This window comes from Melanotaenia boesemani, chromosome 17, assembly GCF_017639745.1.
Source record: "Melanotaenia boesemani isolate fMelBoe1 chromosome 17, fMelBoe1.pri, whole genome shotgun sequence".
NCBI lineage: Eukaryota > Metazoa > Chordata > Actinopteri > Atheriniformes > Melanotaeniidae > Melanotaenia > Melanotaenia boesemani.
In genome coordinates, this window is record NC_055698.1 from 23,725,517 (window position 1) to 23,746,898 (window position 21,382).

The 21,382-nt window shown below is 36.8% G+C and overlaps 1 protein-coding gene across 1 annotated transcript in view; it reads left to right on the forward strand.

The window, feature by feature from the left end:
* The window catches only part of LOC121656538 (semaphorin-6D-like), a 184,457-nt gene that overhangs the window by 95,907 nt on the left and 67,168 nt on the right, over positions 1–21,382 (forward strand). Inside the window, exons 4-8 of the mRNA XM_042011580.1 lie at positions 14,035–14,245; positions 14,588–14,702; positions 15,687–15,744; positions 20,848–20,904; positions 21,159–21,260. Of these exons, the coding sequence (XP_041867514.1) occupies positions 14,101–14,245; positions 14,588–14,702; positions 15,687–15,744; positions 20,848–20,904; positions 21,159–21,260 (477 nt within the window). The 5' untranslated portion in view covers positions 14,035–14,100. The remainder of the gene's footprint in view (positions 1–14,034; positions 14,246–14,587; positions 14,703–15,686; positions 15,745–20,847; positions 20,905–21,158; positions 21,261–21,382) is intronic.

Genomic DNA, 21,382 nt, shown 5'->3' on the forward strand with positions numbered 1-21,382 from the left:
GATATGGAGCCATTTTAAAGCTAACAGCGGTGCATTGAGTGAAAAGGATGTTTAAGGGATCTCATAATACCTTGTGCTATAACCCTAGTTTACTCTGCAACCAAAAGTATTAATTTTTTGCTTCTACATATTAAAAAAAACAAGAAATTATTCACACAAACAACCACGATTTGCATTAACCAACCCCCACATACTTTATCTATTGCATACAAAAAAAAAAAAAAAAACACTGATGATTTAGCTTTGGGTAACAATGAAGGAATGTGTAGACAAGGCAGGTTTATTTGTAAAGCCCATTTCATGTACAAGACAAATAAAAGTGCTTTTTCTACTGCTTGAAATTGAAATGCAATTAAATGCGTTTTTCCAGGCATTACTAAAGCTTAAGTTTACAATAATAATGTCTATGTCCATTATGTCCAAAAATGGAAAAAAAAAAGAATGTCTGAAACATAAAGCGACCAAATGTTTATGGTGTTTGGTCTTCTTCATCATCCTCTTCACATCATGACAAAACCTAACACATGACATGTTAATGACATTTTTGTACCAACCACTGTTGTTAGCTTTTGTTTCAACAGTGTTTGGGTGAAGGAATTACCATTGGATGATTCTACTTAAATGCCCTCGCTACACTCATGATGTAATATCAGTGTAGCTTTAACTTTTTAAGTTATTTTCAATTTCACCGGAAATTGAATGCCCCTAACTTTTTATGAGTATATATGTACATAAAGATGACAAAATCCATCATTTTCTTCATCTGCAAGTTAGGCGCATATTTACTAAACATAGACATCCTTCTTTAATATTTGAACATTTTTGTTAATCCTCATTGTGATGAGTACTTTTGGATTTAAACATGGACTGTTATTTTCAACACAGTATGTTTGCAAACGTTTTTCTTCATGAGCTACAGTAACTTCCAGTCTTTTTGTGCACCTTCATGAGTCGTGCCTCCACCCCCTTCTCCTAGAAGAGGAAAGGTGTGCCTTGATCTGTAAGAATTATAGCTTATTTGGAGTTATAATGGGTGCGAAGCTGATCTAATATGCCCAACATTTAAGATAATGGTAGTCCACATTTATAAAAAAAAAAAGTCACATTTAAAGTGTAACAAATAGACCTGCAGTACACCAATAATAAAGTTTAACTGTGACATTTACAGCCAGTTGAAACCAAAATTCCCCATTAAAAGATTGCCTTTCTAGCATATTTAGCTGTACTGGTTAGCCAAGGTATGTCCATGTCTTGTGAAATCAGCTATTTGTTCAGTAGCATGCTGAGGAATGCATGAGAATTACTTGTCCTGCTGAATGAGCAGGTCAGTGTGTGATGAAGTGATGGAGAGACACTCTCAGCCTCTTAGCTTCCACTTTTAGTTGCTCATTTCAACACAGGCAGCTCTTCTGGCCTCTCTGTCATCTCATAGCCTTTTTACCATCAAATGAAAATGACAAAATACTGCCTGCCATCCAATACGCTACCTCATCTGTGGGCGGACTGATGACCTGCAAACAATGGCACTCTTCAGAGAGGAAAAAAAAAAAAAAAAAAAAAAAAAGGTTGTTTGAAAATCTGTGTGTAAAAATGCACAAATCTGTGTGCACAGATTGCAAAACATAAGACACGGATGTCCCATCTGTGATGTTTTTCAGTTGATTCATTCAGACAAAAAGCTGTTTTATCAGTTTTGGATGGATTTGGATTGATCCTGATACACCCGTGTGTATTGTTGTGTGTGGCTGAAACTTTATTTTTAAGATGTTTGTAAGCAAAGACATCCACAGCTGGATTGATTGAAATATAATGTCATGAAAGGAAGAAGTAAAATATGAGCTTAAATCAGTGTTCAAGTGTAGATTGTTAGGAAAACAACCTAAACTCAAACTATTTTTGTGTGTGGGGCGTCTCAGAAATGAGAACAGTTTGATTTCCTTCCAGGTTTCCTTTCATTAGATTGGTAAAGCAGATTTCATGTCAGAATCCAGCTGTTTCTGTATACATTTAATGTAGAAAGAAGAAGGAAGTAAATATCCATGTAGGCCAGAAATTGTTTAGTGAACCAAAGAAACACAAAGAGCTGATTTCAGGCTGCATGAAATCAGGATTTCACAGAGCTTAAAGATGTGCTGCTGTGTATAAATCTGAGGCCCGCAGATTGATTAGAGCTTGGATTTGATTGTGTGCTCTCTTTTATAGTTTAGTCATTAATACAGTAAACTTTCAGAGAAAACAGAAGCCTGAGGAGAAGCAGAAATTAGCCTCTAACCATTTTCGTTCCATTTATTACACTCCCTGCTTGGTAACTCTTTTTCAGTTTAGGTGGTCTCCCTGTTGCTTGATCTCATCTTAAGTCTTTTTGAAAGAATTTGTCCTTCAGCCTTACACACACATGAACACATGTACACAAACACACACACACAATGGAAAAGCTGGCATATTGCCTGTCAGGATGAAAACTGATTCCACTTTCTCAGCCTGGCACTTGGAGCATCCATTTAAGGCTAGCAAGACACACAAACAAGAACACTATACACCAACCTGACACACACTCTGGTGGCACGGTTTACAGCTCACACTGAGGCAGCAGCACGTCGAGGTGATGCAGTTCAACAATAAACAGCTCAAACGTGCATTTGCATGTGTGTTGAAGTAAATCTAGAGATGACGTGAACATGACTCAGAACATGAAGTAACATTTAGGCAAACACCCTGAAGGCACCGTTAAAAGCTCAGACTGAAGTCACAAACTGAGGTGATACTCTTGAAAAATTACTCACTGCAGTCACAGGTCTGTGAGTATGTTAGGGTCCATCTGAGTGAATCTTAATCCTGATTGGAAGAATGATTGTACCTGTTTACTTTTATTCTAATAAAGTTGTGGCCCGAGTTATGAGGGGCCTTTCTAATAGAGCCCCTGTGTGAATAGTTCTTCTTGAGAAGTCATGGCTCAGCTAGAAAATGCAAAAAAAATCCAAAAGATCCAAAAAAAATCCAAAAGAAAATTAGAAACTATAATGGAAAGTGGGTCTAAATTACAAAAACATAACTATGGAAACACAATATTTCTAAAGGGACACAAGACATGCATGCAAAGACCACCTCAGTTGGTCTGAGAATAACTCAAAGGCAGAAATAATATGACAACAGATACTAGATTGACGACCTAAAGCGGGCAATAAAGGATATAAAAGTAAAAGGTTGTTGGTCAGTATTGGTTCAGATAGAGATTGAACTTGGCTCTTATGTATAAAAACCTGCTGTGTAATGCAGTCAAAGGAAAATGTTGATGTTTTTTTCTAATGTTCTAATTTGATCACATGCGATAGTTTTGTATCACACAAAAAATTTCCTTGTGATTTTCTAAGACAGACATAAGCACTGAGGTTTTTGAAGGCCAGAATGTGTAGTGATCTTAAGCATTTATTGTGCAACTGCTATTGTTTGTGCAGCAGACTAAAGTACTCTGGTGTGGGACTGCATTCACATGATTATAAACAGATATAAAATAACTAAGTCCATATAGGAAGTGTGATTCATAGGAACCCAAAGATGTACATTTTGGTAACCAAGGTAAAGCAAATTTCAACATTATGACTTCAAAGACATGCAAAAGTATTCCCAGAGAAATCCAAACACAATTCTTAAAAAATACTACATTGCCCTTAAACATAAAAAATACTTAACTGACCAAAAAAAAAATAAAAAAACAAGCATAACTCAAAGGTATTAAACTAAAAAGTCCCCACTTCCAATATATGATTGTGTTTTGGGTCTTCATTTTCCTCACAGAGAAGAAGACAGCTACAACATCTCACCCATCCTCCTCTCAGGAGGCTATAAATGACCAAATCAGTAAATTTGCTCTCACACTGCAGACCTTTATCTCATTATCACTTATCAGCCTTCATAATAATCACCTCTGCCGCTGCTGCGGTGACCTGGCTGACATCATTCTCATTAAAATCTCAAAGTCGCCTTGACGTTCTCCCAATAACAGTTAATCCAATGTCACTGGGCGACGGAGGTGAGCCAAAGTTGATTTGGCACACAAACAGGAAGCTGCCACTGAATGATTTCTGTCTATTACCTAAATTAAAACAGCTGCAGAATTTCAAAAGGGAGGAGTTGTTTTACTACAAACCCCAGGCAGTTAGTTGGTAGTTAGACCTGAAGAGGACACAAAGCTGAAGGAGAAGCAGGTAAATGTAAAAAATCAGAGGATCTAAGGATTGATGGTAGTTTTTTTTTTTTTTAATAAACTGCATATTAAGGTAATTTTTCATGATTTTAAAATTAAAAAAAAAAAAAAGAGAAAGAAAAGGGGGCGCAACATAGGCAGAGCTCATTCATGCTCCTTTTATGTACATAAATAGATACGTCCATGTCCAGTGTTGTCATACGTCTTTTCCTGCAGAGTGTGTCCATTTCTTTAAAGTCAGCTGAGTGCTTCAATGGAGGGAAGTGTTTGCTGGCAGGAAGAGGTGTTACCCAAAAAAAGAACCATGCATCTTTCAGAGCAATTAAATTTAATCATTGAAATAATAAAGAGTTAATTTTAATAGTCAAACTTTTGCTCTCATTCATTAGCTGTAGTAGTACAAGTAGTATTTCCACTGGAAAGCAGTGTAGAGTTTCTTCTCAATTCCCAAGTCAGTTAAAATAACAATACACAATAACAAACATGGCGATGGTGGAGGAAGTAATGCACATTCTCAGAAAGAGACATAAAGAGAGGCCCCACTGTAGACGGTAGTTGTCTTGGTAGGACTTTTTTTTCTTCTTTTCTTTTTGTTCCTTTGACTGGTTAGACATAATTATTACAGCTCAACAATGTGCCTACGATTTCCAGTGGTAATGCTCCGTTTACTCACATGGAGTCAGCAACTGCATCTAAAACATGTGCCAAAATACGCAAAAAATGAACTCAGAGAATAGACAGAAGGCTTGGTCCATATGCATATTTAAGACAAGGCATAAAGGAACCCTTAAAGGACCCCAAGTTTAAGCTCAAAAGATCAAAAACAGAAATGTGGAATTTGTGTTGGTTTCATGTATATGTATGAGGGCGATCTGTTTTCTCATCAGATGTCTTTTCAATGCATATATTTGATTTATTCATTTATGTAGTCTATATTTACATCTGTTCAGCGACACTTCTGTGAATGCTAAATTTAAATAGCTCATGCATGTCATTATATTGAGTATCTTTATTACATTTTATCTTGGTTTTACTGATGCTGCAAATTTTCCACCTCAGTCAACCAAACAAATCCTCATAGAAGTGTTTTTTTTAATTAGATAATAGAGAAATTTGCATTAAAACATGTGCATAGGGACCAAAAAAAGCTTTTTTCTGTGTCTTGCAGAATTTTTTATTGCGGTACCAAAGATGAGGGGTGTCTACACGTTTCTATCAGGGACTGTTTACTAATAAGGACTTTTCGCTTTTATATGAATGAATCTGGGGAGCTTTTCATTATGCTAACTTATTCTCTGTCATGGAAGAAGACCAGAAATGAGAAAAGCTCTAGAGGAGCTAACATCAAATAGGCAAACATTTCTCTCTCTCTTTTTTTTTATTTAGAAGTTAGAAATGTCGGGAATTCTTTCCTTGTAGATACTATTTGTTATTAATCCCATCTAGCTGCTTAGCTAGTTTTTAAGATTAGCTTTTTTAAATGACTTTTCTCTAATCTCAGTTACTTGCCCTGGCTCTACCACATGGCCCGACCCTTCTGTTTTTCAGGGATAGGGTGCACCTTTTCATTTGGCAATCAAGGTGAAGTGGTCACCTTCAATATCCATCCAATGGACCCGGTAACTCAGTTGAAGGGCTAGATTGCCACTACACCTTCATCTCCAAATGAAAAGAGGGCACCTTGTCCCCATAAAATAAAGGGATATTGTCAAGGGGTGGAATTAGGATGGGACTTTGTTTTAGATGGACCACCCAGGTGTAGGCTGGTGCTTAACTTCATTTTACTAATTTGTCATTTCAGAATTTCAGTAAACATGATTTATCAAAGCAACCTGCACTTAAACAAGAAAATGAACACTAAAGATAAAAAAAGAACAGACTGATAGCCATTCATGAATAGCCATAAACTGTTAAAGGAGAGGGAAAAAACAAAAAAACAAAAAACATTTAAATAGGAACTAATTTGAACTACAGAAATATGTTTCCCAGAAAACTGATGATGTTATAAAACAGCAAGAGATTTATCTGAACTCATCAGGTGAACGCTTTCTTTGTTTAATTGCTTTTTCCTTTTCTTTTTTTATGTTTTTACACACCCATAATACTAAAACAAAAGCATAAAGAAACAGAAAGAGAATGATCAATATTCTAAAACTGAGCAGCTCTGCTTTGTGGGGCAGTGAGTTTCAGCACCTTGGACAGCGTCATTTTCTGCCTTTACTTCGCTCTCAGGTTGAATACCCCATACGCAATATCTATAGGGCTGATGTATATATCTACACACAAAACAGGGCTGATCTACGTATCCAAAGTAAGTTAGAGACTTTAATTCACATATTTGAATGACCTTTATTATGTATCAGCATTATTTAAATTCAACTACATCTTTTTCCAAGTTCTAATATGAAGGCTCTGCTGTTGTTCAGCTGTTCAGCATAAATTAATAGAAAGCTTTTGGCATTAAATGAATTATTCAGAAGAAAGACAGTTTTTCAAGCAATGAGATAAATGAAGGAAATAGCCAAGTTTATGTTTTTGTACAAGAGATAATGTGTAACCTAGGCTTGTAGGCTGCAATGCATCGAACAGTGAGTGACCCTGCTGTGGCATGGATGGTGTTAAACTAACAATCTAGCTCCGTGATTATTACTTTGTTGGGTAGCTCCTGCCATTTTCTCCCCCAGCTTCCCAGTAAAACATATTCCCTTAGATGATATTTGTGTTAAGGCATGTTCTAATTGACAGCTGCCCCTAACAACTGGCATCAGAACATCATGTATGATGAGCTAATGGACCTGGCATGAGTTCTCACAGATGAAGCAATTAGTAGAATTATTGTCTTATCTGAGCATCTCTTGATTGCCAGGGAACATATCTGAATCTGTTGACTCTGGTCATTTAGGTGATTTTGAATGCAAAGTTTGCATGGAAAAGGATGTGCTATTGGCAGCTACAATGCAACACTTGTCATAATTTTATCATTAAGTACACCTTGTTGTCTGTAAATTCCTTGTTGGCTTTAGTAGAACAACCTATGCTGTTTATGTCATTGCAATAGAAATGTATTTATTTAGACTGTGTCTGCTAATAGAAGATAAGATTGGTGTAATAAAGTCTACCTTAAATGTGCCGTAGGGGTGTAACAATACATCAATCTTTTTTGACACACCCATACAATGATCAATGAGCAAATAACATCAATCAAAACTGAACATATCAAATAAAAAAAAGACAATCATTTGTACAACATGCTGAAGAAAGAACTTCTTGTTTTAATCTGATTGCAGAAATAACGATGTCCAAAAGTGTGACGTGTAACTATGATCAAGTCAGACTGTGCTAACTTGGCTATTACGACCAAGTTCTAATAATGTTATTGGTATCTAAACCTAAGTAAGGTTTACACGATATCCTCTAAGGTCTACAAAAAGAAGTTTATTCTTTCAGTTTTAATTTACAATATCTGATGATTTTGAAACATATTCACATATTTTTGTTTGTGATTTGAGATGAATGGAAGTGATTGTGATTACATCATTATGTGATATAATCTCATATTGATTGATTGACTGATTTCAAATAACAGCAGAATTTGTGGTATATGTGAATTGTTATCCATTCATTCAGTTGATACACCACTCAGTTTTGCCCCTTGCACTCAGTGTATTGCACATAATCCTTCAGTTGCAACTAGCTTTTTAATGACTGGAAATAATTTCGTTCCACTTGCTGTAATATTAATAAACTTCAGTTCAAGTTCAGTTCGTTTCCAGGGTGACTATACAAAATTTTGCAAGGGATACATATGCTAAAATGTCTTGGGAAATGTCAGAATGGATACATATAAAAGCAGTATGTTTTATGTATTACTACCCAAGGGCAAGAAACGACTCCACTAACCTTTTCTTCAGATAGTCAGATCTGTGCTTGATGCCAGGCATTACTAACTCTGGACATCTAGTGGTTACTATCCTGCAGGTTTTAGATGTTGGTGACCAAAGTAGCTAGAGCCCATTTATGCTTTTGTGTATAAAATTATGTAACTTCATATAGTCTAGTGCTAGTTCTTCACAGTACTGATGTGCTCCCAGCAGAGCAGTGGACTGTAAAGAGTTAAACGTGTTCAGGCTAATGTCCTAACTCCCACTGGAAGCAGTGTAATATTGATTAGTCCAGCCATAAATGTGTAATTGATCAAATTCTGTCTGATGGGAGGGTGGCAGCAGCCGAAGCAGATTAGATTTACGATTAAATCTTAATATTGGCCTTTTATATAAATCACTGTAAATCATTGCAGAGACAGGAGCTCCTGTTCGAACCATGTGTGATGCATTAGTTCTGCCTTATAAATGACAGATTGTTCCTGTGAGCGAGCCGATCATGTTCAGACTGCAGAAAACATGCAACTACGAGGAGAAGAACAAGATGTTTCAATTATCTAAATGAGTCCAGACTGTCTTACAAGGTCTGACACAAACTATTTAAATTCTTCAATCTGAGCATCACATTCACTTCATCTATTTAAAAGAAGAAAACACGAATAGATCAAAGTTATCTTTTTTTTTTTTCTGCTCTTAAATAATGGAAAGGGGAAAGCCTGTGGGTGAGAAGTAGAAAGTCTGAAAGACTTGACAACCACCTGACAGGTAAAACAAAGATAATGGTTTGAATTTGAGAGACAAAGGTGAATAATCTGAAACAAGAAATAAAATAGTTTCAGAACTCTACCCAGACAAGATAAAACATAAGAAAGAGAGGACAAAAAATAGCAGGTGATACAGCTGTTGTAAAAAATACAAAAAAAACAAAAAAAAAACAAAGAAACAATGAAGAGCAGGAACTGTAAAATTAATCAGTTTAGTAAAAAGAAGGTGGTCTTCTCAAGGAGAAAGCAAAGCTTTGTAGTCGCTTTGAAAACTGCAGTTGTTCCAGATTTTTCTCACATTAAAGCTTCAAACAAGAGAGCAGGAGAAGAAGCTTGTGGTTGGTAATTCTGAAATCAAATCAGATCCAGTAGTCAATATGTGTGGCATTTAGTCCTGCTGCAACCTGAAAAGAGTCAATTAGTAACTCTTTTAAAGAGCTTTTATTAGACTTCTGCGTTTGTTTAAGGAGATAAACAAGTTTCAGCCCGAGGTGACAGAGCTGATTATAATGAGAGCTGAGGCAAGATAAGAGACAGATTTACTGCATCAAACCATGAAATCAGCCTTAATTTGCACACCTCTGATTTTCATTACTTTTTACCCTCATTATTGTTTCAGTTTACCTTTAAAATTGGTGTTATTTCAGAAGTGGCCTCTTTGCTACTTTGCAACCTTAGTGGGTGTATACAATACAATTTAAAGCAACCTATGGTAGATTTTTACATTTAATCTTTGCCTAACAAAGGATAATCTGGCATTTGTGTTGCATCCTGTCCCTTCTCTGAGATCTTTTCAAAAAGTAAAAGTCAGTTAGATGACTTACCGATAAATGAACAAATGGCAGCAATCGGGTACCTTTGTATCAGCTCCTGCATGGAGGAGAAATAAAATATAACAACCTCATGGTCTCCTTGACGGAGGTAATATTACTTTTTTGATCACTGAGGCAGAAGGAATTGAGCTAGACATACCTCCAGTTAGCCACTTTAGATGCTTTTGATTTCAACCATTGCAGCATGCAAACTAATTTGTGTATCAGTGATGTGGAAAGCATTGGGTTCACATCGAAACAACAGTGCATGTAACACATGAGCAGGCATATGTACCTGTGCATTGTATCAGGTCACCTGTGATGAGAAATCTTTCCATGTGTCTACCACTCTGACATCCAGGTGTAAATTACATGCGGGAAATGGGACACGGCTTCAGACAAAATGTCTTGAACAAGACCTAAATAAAGCTGTCTTTTCTCCAAGGTGAGCTTTGAGTGTGTGTGTGTGTGTGTGTGTGTGTGTGAGACTAGTCATTCATTAGACCTGGTAGTTTGTCTCAGCCTTGTCTCACTGAATGAGAATTGACATCAGCTCTGCTTTGGCTCCGAGCAGCAAATTAATGGTTTAAAGAATAAAACACATATGCATGCACACACACACACACACAGACCTGCAAATTGAATGGCCATTGTTATTGAACGCTGCGACTAGTCTTAGAGAGGTCAGTCATTTGTGTCATATTTCATTCTTTGGTAGCGGAAGGTGACAGGTTGGCTGAAATGAACCCTGTGCAGGCAAACAAACACACACACAGACCACTGGATTTTCCATCAGTACTGACATTGCATTGACTTACATTTTTTCCTTTGACTTATGCTTAACTGTACCCTTAGCAGTCTTCTAAAGCAATTTCCCTGCAACTTCAATTCTGCACATATGCACTTGCACAAACTTGTAGAAACTAGGTTGAAGCTGTTTACTAAATGCTTGCCAGTCAGCCCCATTCCAGAGCCCACAATGTAAAAGTTTTTAACTCCAAATACAAAAATATTCCACTGGTTTCAGTTCCGGAGGCCATATGAGTTGAGGAGGAAACTAAAGAAACATTTTCATTTGACTGGTAATGTTACGTTTTACAAAGCTTTTTTGTTTGTAATTCATTTTAAAACTGTATTCTGTAAATTCATTTGTAGGAGTTTGGTGTTTTGTGTTTTTCCACTAAAATTGAACAAGCAGTCAAGTAAAAAAAAAAAATGCAGTTAGAGTGGTTCAAATTTAAAGTGTAAATAAATAAATAAGAATAACAATAATCTTATGATACGGTATATTTCCCACATGGAAATTCGTCTTGAAGTCAATGTTGTGCCCATTAATGCCTCCATAGATAACACAGTATTTGATCACTGTCAACAAAACAACACCAAGCAAAGCACTTTGAGTGAAGACATAGTCCCAACCTCTAGACCTAATGCACACACCCCATACACATATTACCCACCCCCCAAACCACTAAAATTGCATGAATAAATTAAAATAATAATAATAAAAATCTAATAAAAATCATAAAACACCATGAATCTTTGCACATTCTCTCAGGACTCAGGCAGTTATTTCATTTCATTCTGAGTGGCGGCCATGTGTTGGTCACCATTTCTGAATCTGCCTAAAAATAGGCTGTTTATTGACTGTCTGAAGACAAGTACTCTTTCTTCCCCATCAGCTTCATAGCAGTGTGTACCAACCTGCTGAACTTACTGAGTTGTACCGTCAGGTAGGCGTACCATGCTGTCACCCCATATCTACCTGCACCACTATTTCACTACTGCACAGTTTTCTAAGTCCAAATCTGCACTGTTCCATTTTAAGCTTGAATTTTTAACATTTATCATGTTTATTATTGTTTTCATCTAACATTCTTTTTGTCCTTTCTTTTTTGTTTTTAATTTTAAATCATGCTTTTTTTCCTGATGTTTAAATTTCTATGTAAAGCACTTTGAATCACCCTATTGTTGAATTATGCTATATAAATGAACATGCCTTGCTTTCCATGTCTGAGAAATATGCTGAAGGACTTGAATTTCTGTGCAGTTGGCTGAGAATTGCTGTGTCATCCTGTGATCTTGGTGCAATTATCCTGATGTTCACCAGATGGCCAAAGCTGCCAACTTAAGAGCTGATTTAACTCCATTGATCATTCATCATTTAAATAAAACAAGTTTACTGTGCAAAAATTCACTAAAACATAATTTTCAGTGACTTATGCTTTGTTTTTAGTTTGTGTTTATTAGAAGCCAGGATATGATGTTGGTCATAGTTTATACTTTATGTTGAATCATCTTGAATGATTTTTATGTAGGTATGTGTTAAAAGTTTGGATCCACTTCCTCTTTAGATTCTGCATCTGGTTATTTTTTCTATGTGCAGCTAGTCTGATTTTCATTGCTTGTGTTTCTTCTGTGTTTTGGCCTTCATTGGTGTCTTTGTAGCAGCTCCAGCCTGGTTAGCAGGCTCCCTCTAGCAGTTGATGTTGAAATCTACCTTGTTCGTAAACTCATGGAAACAGCTGTGTGGGTTCTAATAAGAGGTGCTGTTAATTGTTGATTTCTGAGGTCGGTAACACTAATGAACTCCTCCACAACAAAGAGAAGTCTTGGGCTTCCTTTCAGATGGTGCTGCTAATGAGATCCAGTTTCATAAGAGAGTTTAAGAGGTTTTCATGACTGACTGATCTTTATTAGCTGAAGGATTGTTGACACAGTATAAATGAACTGGGCTGTTTACTGTATACAAACACTACCTTAGCACATCACAGCTGATCTCATTAAAATGGAAGAAATTCCACCAGTTAGCTTTTGACATGGTGCACTTGTTAACTGAATGAGTGGGTGTGTTCAGACTTCAGCAGGCGCCCATCAGATATCAGTTCCAATACAGTGCCCATGTAAAATCTCTCTAATACAATGCCTCTGATACAAGTAGGAGGAGGAATGTCAGTGATGGCTAAAAGAAGGCAGACTGTAAGCTCTGCTCTGCTAAACTGTCAAGAGGAGGAGTGGCAGTTTATTAGCACAAGCAGTTTGATCAAACGTTTGAAGTCCTCGAGCTCTGGTACGAGATTTTCAGCAGTCAACACATCACAGAGATTGTCTCGCTAAAGGTGGAAGACTTAGTCTGTCAGACTGTTGGGGAAGGTTTCAGGGTACCGTCATCCCAACTGAGTAGAGGATCAATGTGGATTTTACTTCCCGGTGAAAGCAGCTTTGACCAAACTTTTCATGTCTTTGGGGCATGTGTCCACATGTAGATGCTTTTAGTTGGTTTAAAAGGTGGCAACAATACATTCACGATCATTACTAACACATTTAACAGTCACAGCTAAGTCATTCAGAAAGTATTAGATGGCACTGACAATGTTTTAGATGTTTGAAATAAGAAGAAAGGGGGAAAAAATGAGACATTACAGTGACACTTCCTTCATTTTTTTAAATTTATTTCAATACCAGAAAAAAAAGAGGAGGGAAGGGAGTAGGAAATGTAGTGTGTGCCACTTCTGGGACCACTTTTTTCTTCATTTGTCACTTCATTTGACAGAGCAAATCGAGAGAGGTGAGATGACAGCAAGGAGGTGATGAAAGAAAAACATGGTTTCCCCTTCTCTGCTCTGTCACTGCATGCCATAATATGATTTTAAATTATGTTAGAAAGAGATGGAGAAAATCCCAATTAGGTTTAAAGCAACAAGATGAGGACAAGGAAAAAAAAAAAACAGGGGAAATTGTTATTGGATATATTGATAAATATGTTGATAAAAGCCTTTATAATTAAGAATAGAATAAATGAAGAATATTAAGTAAGCAAAATAAGAAAAAATACTTGCAGTTTTACTGTTCTTCTGTGATAAAATCCTTTGACCTTGCTGGAGGTTTTGCTGGAGAGTTAATTACTTTGACGCAGAGAACAAAATAAATTAAAGCAGTTTGTTAAAATGCTACTTTAGGATAGATGAGCTCAACAGTAACTAAACTAATTGAGGTCTTAACACCAGCAGCTTCCTCTGTAAAAATAAAAAGCAACACAGATGACGGATCACCAAACTATGATGGTACAGGCTGCGAACTAACTCACTTAAATAAGCCCCTCCATCCCTGCCTAATGTGCAAGCATTAGCTCAGAGCTTTTAAAGTTCTGTAAAACCAATGAATTTGGGTCTGATTCTGTCATCTGCACTTAGTTTGTGGCAAACCCAGAAAATTAATCCTGATAAGTATGACTTGTGCGAGTGCATGTTTGTGTGCTAGCAACATTGATGCATTGATGCTAATTTATAAGAAATCATTTTCAGATGGAGATGATGGCCCAGGTGACCTTTCTTTTGAGTCTTATTATCTTTCATTTCTCTGTCTCTTTACAGTGGACGCTTGTCATGACCTGCTGACGTTACCCCCACCTGTTAACCCTTCACAAGCTTTCCTACAAAATGGCACCAACCAACTGGCTGTTGTCATGGCGGCCGCCATTTTTGTTGCTGATGCTCTTACTGACTTCCTGTTTTCTGTCTGAGTCGGCCTCAACCACATTGTTCCCCAAAGACCTGGAGCCACTCGGTGTGGTCAGCTCGGAGCGTAAGTAGATCCCTTTGATTGGACTGCGGTGTCACAACTGAGCTGGCTAATAGCACCATGTTTATCTATAAAGTCTTCTTTGTAGTTTTTGTTTTGTTTTGCCTTTTTTTTGCTCAGTATAGTTATAATTCAAGTAGTATGTAATTTAATGTTAAAATGTGAACATTTTAGTCTTTGATTGATAAAATAGATTGCATTTTTCTTGGCTGAACAAAATGCTTTTTTTTCTATACATTTAAAATAACAGAGTGAACATTTACTTAATGTTGCTGAGCTGCCACATCCATGTGAACAAGATCACTAAACATACAAATTCACAATCTTGTCTGTTTTCCTTTGCAGAGTCGTATCAGTACCCTGGTTTTCAGGGCTTGCTTCAAGACAACGACACTCTGCGTCTGGGTCTTGACTTTCAGAGAATGCTACGGATCAACCATATGTTGTATATTGCAGCAAGGTCAGCACACGTGTATTAATATAACGTATTTCTGTGAGTGATGACCTGATGTTTATGGTTTAATCCTTCAGAAACCTACATTTAACAATTACACCTGAAAAACATATAGTAAGATTACAACCATACTGATGGAATAGTAATACTACATAAAATAAAATACACTACACATTAATCACTTATTCAGCAAATTAGGGAAAATTGTTAAGCAACTCTGTAAAGCCCCCATTGATCAGCCCCAGAGGTACTTCTTACCATTCTGAAACTACTTTAATTTCAAAATGTTAAACAAGGATTTTAATTTAAGGCTAAATTAGTATACCCCATACAGGGCAAGTCCAAAACAATTTCATTTAATTTTTTACTACATGACAAAAATAATACAATATAATTAAGAATACCTACATAACTACTTTTTGACAGTATTGGACAGATCCTTTTATGTAGAAGATTTATAGAATATGACAAATCATATAATTACACTTTAATTTATGATTTTGTTCCACAAAGGTTTTAAGTAAAATGTGGCAAAATATTTAAATTTATAATTTGTTTTGCTTATTAACAGCTAAGTTAATCAGCACTGAATGTTATAGTTGACTATGCAACTGTGTTTTTATTTTTCTGATGTTTTGGACAACATTGAAAGCATCATCGTGGACTTTACAGAACTGAAAACTTTATTTATTTTTAAGTAGTTTGACTACATTTGTAATCAAGTAGTTAGAAAATAAGAATAAAAGTAAGTATTGATTTTGGCTGTTTTATCTAGTGATTGACTACTTCAAATGTGGCTTACATTTAAATTTAAGTTTTTCTTTTTTTAACATTGAAGCTCTCATTATGCTTAAAATCCTGTGTGCTGAGGGCATTATGGCAGCACAGTAGAAGCAATGAAAATTTGATTGTTGGTTGTTGTCAAGTAGATTTATAAATTCAGTACATTCATCAGAATAAAGTCCTGACTCTGTGCTTTGAACTCCCCAGGGATCATGTGTTTGCTGTAAATCTTACAACGGCTTCAGAAGAGTTTGCACCACAGCTGGTAAGTAGATTTATACGATATGCAGTTTATTTTTTAGATCTGTTGCTTTCAAAGAACGCAAACATGTTTGTATCAAGTATTAAAGATGTGAGAAATGTGTAGATTCTATATGTATATTGCACAATTTGTTGAGTTGATGCATCAAAAACAGAAAGTTTGAATACGTTCATAAGAAATACATTTTCATTCATAAAGTAGTGTACCGTTTTCTAGTTTTGTCTAGTTTTGTCCTTAATTTAGATCTTCGGCAATAAATTTTTGCTTTTGACTTACATAACTGTGCTTTTGGAAAGATTAATGTAGCTTTAAATAAATCTAGACGGGTTTTATGTCTTTGTGTTTAAAGTCGGTTTTCTAAAAAGGAATCAAACAGATTCTCTTTTTGAAATTCATTTCAGTTTTTTTCAGCTTCCACTCAAATAGGTTTTAATCACAACAGCTTTTAAAAAATATCAAGTAAAGTTGTAAAAACTTTCATTTATATGGCTCAGCTGGAATAAACGGGTAGCATTAAAAGATTGTACTGTGCACACTGCTTAGATTAATATAGTTTTCTTTTTCTTTTTTTGCATTTGTAAAGCCCCTAGTGGAAAAGTGATATTTGAAATCATTAAATGTGGATTAAAGTATGTACAATGATGTTATCACCATAAAAAGTGCATGCTAGAGTGAGATTAGAAGTGTAACGTGAATAGAGCCCTGTGGCACCCCATTTGTTACTGTGCTTTGAGCACCGTCAATGGTAACAGTTTGTGTTCTCATTCGGTTACTATAGAACAGCAGGTATAGCAAGATTTTAGAAACTTTTACCTTTCAAGAACTACTTAACCATGGCTAGAAATGCTTGGCTATTTCACAGTGTTAGCTGCAGAGTCAAAGCAACAATTCTGGCAGATGTAAATTTGAGTGTTCAATAATGAAGATGTATGTCTGTGCTGCAGCTCACTCAAGGATATAGTCTTGCATAAGAATCTTTCTCTCAAGCCATGGAGAACAGCATCAGATCTGAAGGCTGACAAGGCAGCAGGAGAACCTTTTACTTTTTGCACAATAGACACTGTCGATATCAGGGTGGAAGAACAAAACTACAGCGGCTTGTAATGCGTGAGGCAACACAAAGGACATGTTTCCTTTGATCTACACACCTCCTCCTCATCAAAGGGAAAAGGTTACAGTGTGGCTCCTGACAGTAATGGGCCTCCCGGTGTATAGTAGGATGGTGGGCTCACATGGGTTCTTTGATGTGAGCTGTTATACTCGTTATCAGTGATTCGACCTCAGCAGCATGGCCGAGGACCACATTGCTTCCTACTTTCTTTCTCTGCCTCTTGAAATCTTTTACTGTTATTATGCAGTGTTGATTTCTAATTAGATTTAGATGGTGAAAAGGAAAAATACCTATCAATGAAGCAATCTTTTTGGTATGAGAGACTATAACATCCAACTCATTTTACTTTGATTTTTCCAGGTTGGGGATCAAAAAGAGTTCTGAGTTGCTACTAAATGCATCATAATAGCAAATTATTACATGGAAGTGAGAGAAAGGGAACTCATTCGTGGACTTAAAACACAATTCACTTGTAGTCTAAAATAGTTAGTGTTGTAAAACACACATAAGGATGTCCACAACACCACAAAGTTCTGTAAAAGTCTGTTTTATGTCAATGTATTTGTGTGCTTTAATGATGGGAATTTAAACTATCCATCCATTTTCTACTGCTTACCTGGAGTTTGGGTAGCAGGGGTCCAGAGAGCCCAGCCACCCTGCATTTGTATTCTCGTTTCAGTCACTACCCACAGCTCGTGACTATAGGTGAGGGTGGCAACCTAGATCAGCCGGTAAATTGAGAGCTTTGCCTTTTGGCTCAGCTCTTTCTTCAGTACAACAGACCGATGGAGGGTCCACATTGCCGCACCGGTCTTCTTGTCATTCTCCTGCTCCATCCTTCTCTCACTCATGAACAAGACCCCAAGATACTTAAACATTAGTTTCCCTGCTGATTCCCCGCTGCTGTGTGTAGTGATCAACCGACCGCCCAGATTTAAAAATGACCGTCTTCAGGATTTTGCAAACCTACTCTCATCGATTATGTTGAATTACGATTGGATTTTGATTGTTGGCGATTTTAACATTCATGTGTGTTGTGAGACGAAGCCACTAACAAAAGACTTCATGACCTTGATCAGCTCCTTTAGCTTGCAGCAGTGAGGGAAGGAGCCAACACATGAAAAAGGGACATATCCTGGATCTAATTCTTGCTCTTGGTCTGCATGGAGAGGTTCAGGAGATTTGTGATGCTGGCATCTCCGATCATCTGCCCGTTTTATTTAAGTTTGATCTTTTAAAGTCTGGGGCTGGTTCGCCCGCCTCTGTCCGTTCAAGCCGCCTGATCAATGCTCAGACGGCGTTGCTTTTTCCTGCTGCTTTTGCAGACTCAGCGCTTCCCTCTGTGGAGTTACAGCAGCATGGAAATGTTCAACACCTCCTGGAGGATTTCAGCTCTGTGTGTTCCGATATTTTAGACGCTCTTGCCCTTGTCAAGATTAAACGCTGTAAATCAGCTGCGGAGCCGTGGCTCAACGAACACACTCGTGCGCTCAGACGCATCACTCGGCGAGAGAAAATGGAAGGACGACAGGCTTCCAGTGTCTTTGGAGATGTTAAAAAATTCTTTAACTGAATATCAGGCTATTGTAAAAAATTCCAAGACCCAGTTTATTTCTGTAAATATTAGCAAGCCTCGAATTCTTTTTAATTCTTTGAACTCTCTTTTAAATCTGTATGGTTCCTCTCCTCTGACTCCTTCTGTTCTATGTGAAAAGTTATTAAAATTTTTATTGAGAAAGTAAGCGCTGTCAGGTTTTTACCCTCATTTTGCACCCCTGATCCTGCTGTTTTACCTGTGTCTTCTGTTTTCTTTGAACATTTTGAACCTGTGACTATCTCTCAGATTTCTGAAGTAGTTCAACATTTAAGGCCATCATACTGTCCAGGTAACACTATTCCTCCCAGATTCTTGCAGGAGGTATTTTGTGCTGTAGGTTTTGTTACTGCCTCTCTTCTCCTGGGTTGTGTTCCAGCTGCTCTGAAACATGCTGGTGTGCAACCTCTTCTTAAAAAGACTAATTTGGATCCTAACGTTCTCTCAAACTTTAGGCCAGTTTCTAAGCTTCCTTTTCTTTCAAAGATTTTAGAGAAAGTTGTTTACTTTCAGTTACAGGATCATCTGAACTACATGACCTCCATGAGAAGTTCCAATCTGGTTTTAGGTCTTGTCACAACACCGAAACAGCCTTTCTCAGGGTTTGCAATGATTTGCTTTCAACTGTTGATTCTGGAGCCTCTACTGTTTTAATTCTCCTCAGTCTCACTGCTGCTTTTGATATGATAGATCATGACATTTTATAAATTTGTTTGCAACAGTCTGTTGGAATTAATGGCACAGTACTCAAATGGTTTGAGTCCAATTTGAGAAATAAAAGTTTTTCTGTACATCTTGGGCAGGCCTCTTCTTCAGAGGCCTCACTTAATCTTTTCTAGACTGGACTACTGCAACTCCATTTATTTTGGGATTGACCAGTCTCTCCTCAGCCGTCTACAGCTGATCCAGAAATCAGCTGCCCGCCTATTAACGGGGACCAGACAGTGGGAGTACATTACTCCAGTGCTGCACTCCCTTCACTGGCTGCCTCTCTTAGAATTTGTTTTAAAATTTTATTTTTGACTTTTAAATGTTTAACTGGTCTGGCTCCTGTCTATTTGTCCGAGCTTCTGCACCATCACCGTCCTTGTAGGGCTCTGAGGTAAGAAGATCAAATGAGGTTAGTAGTCACAAGGACTTAACTCGTGACACGGGGAGACAGAGCTTTTTTCTCGGTAGCCCCGAAACTCTGGAATGGACCCCCTCTTTCTGTGAGGTCTGCCAGAACCTTGAATGATTTTAAATGTCTTTTAAAAACTCATCTTTTTACTTTGGCTTTTAATTCTAGAGAGCATCATCATTAGGCCAAGCTTTTACAGTCTTTTCTCTTTTATTCTTTGTTTTATTATTGTTTTGATGTTTTTATGTATTGTTATTTTATCTGTGCAGCATTTTGGGTACCTCGTGGTATGTGAAGGTGCTATATAAACAAAGATTGATATTGATATTTAGTTTAAATAAAATACTATATGTATATGTGTATATATATATATATATATATATATATATATATATATATAATAAAATTGACAATCGACAGCATTCACAAAAGTTTGAAGCTAATTCTTTACTAACTTTTGATAAATTATTATAACATTTTTCTTTTATACTAAAGTGTGGATTGTTATTAAAAGATGTTTTTTAGAAGGAAAAGCATCATTTACATTAATGCACGGATGACGGATGATATGGAAAAAAAAAACAAAACTTGGAGATCCCCAGATAAGATCAGAAACTGTGGGCCACTGTAGGCCGGTAGCAGATATGAGGTAATTAGGACTCACCACAGCAGTTATGGCGGCACCGCAAGATGACGCAACACACAAAATGGCTGCTGGATTCAGCTATACAGCCTCTGCACAAAGGTTTCAGCCCAGAAACATCTGCTCACTGCAAAATAAGAAAAAAAAAGCAAAAGAGTCACCATCAGAGCACAGCTTTAGTGAAGGCAGTTTGCTGTGGTCTTTAAAGATGGGGGAGCATTTGTTTATTTAAATGACGTGGAATGCCTTAAAAAAACAAACAAAAAAAAAAAAACAGGTAAATTATGGTCATTTTAGTGGATTCCTAGATTTTAAAAAGAACAATCCCATATGAAGTTTTTTTTTTTTTTTCTGATTACTAACAGTTACCCTTACACATAGCTGGTTTTTGTTTTGTGGTTCTGTATTGTTCATAAACTGTATCCAGATCTGAGCTGCCGCCTCAACTGTTCACTTATTGACCTGAAGTGTTATTTTTTTATTTATTTTTTTTCCCGAACAGCCCTCCAGTCAGATATGAGTCATCGTCATTGTCGCTGTTTTGTTTGCATTCACCTCTAATCAAAAAGGCTCTTCACCAGATACATAAAGGGAATTTACACTCATTTCCTCTCTATCTTCTTTTTCTTGTTTATCAGAAACTGACTTGGAAGACTAAAGATGTCAGCAAGTGTACTGTGAGAGGGAAGAACAGCGTGAGTTTAAACTCTACCTCGGACTTAATTTTCCTCTTTTGACTCTATTTTACCTAACATTTCAGCCATTTCACTTCTTTTGTCTTCTCCTTAAAAAAATTTAATTTACACTCCAACTGATGTGGTAATACATATGGATCCCTTCTTGATATTTGTTTTATGTAATCTATTGGGACTGAGATTTGTGATATAAGGATGATTTTTCATCTTTGTAACAGTATATTTATTACATCCAACATGTGTTTACGTTTCAGGACGAGTGTTATAACTACGTCAAAGTGCTGGTACCCAGAAATGATGAGACACTGTTTGCTTGTGGCACAAATGCTTTCAACCCAACCTGCCGAAACTACAAGGTAAACATTACATCACTGGCTTAACTGGTTAAAGAGGACACATAAGAATGGTCAGTGCTACAGTATGGTTTCTTAGTTTTTTTCCCCTAGGTAAAACTCATCTTTAATAGAAGAAAAAGTAA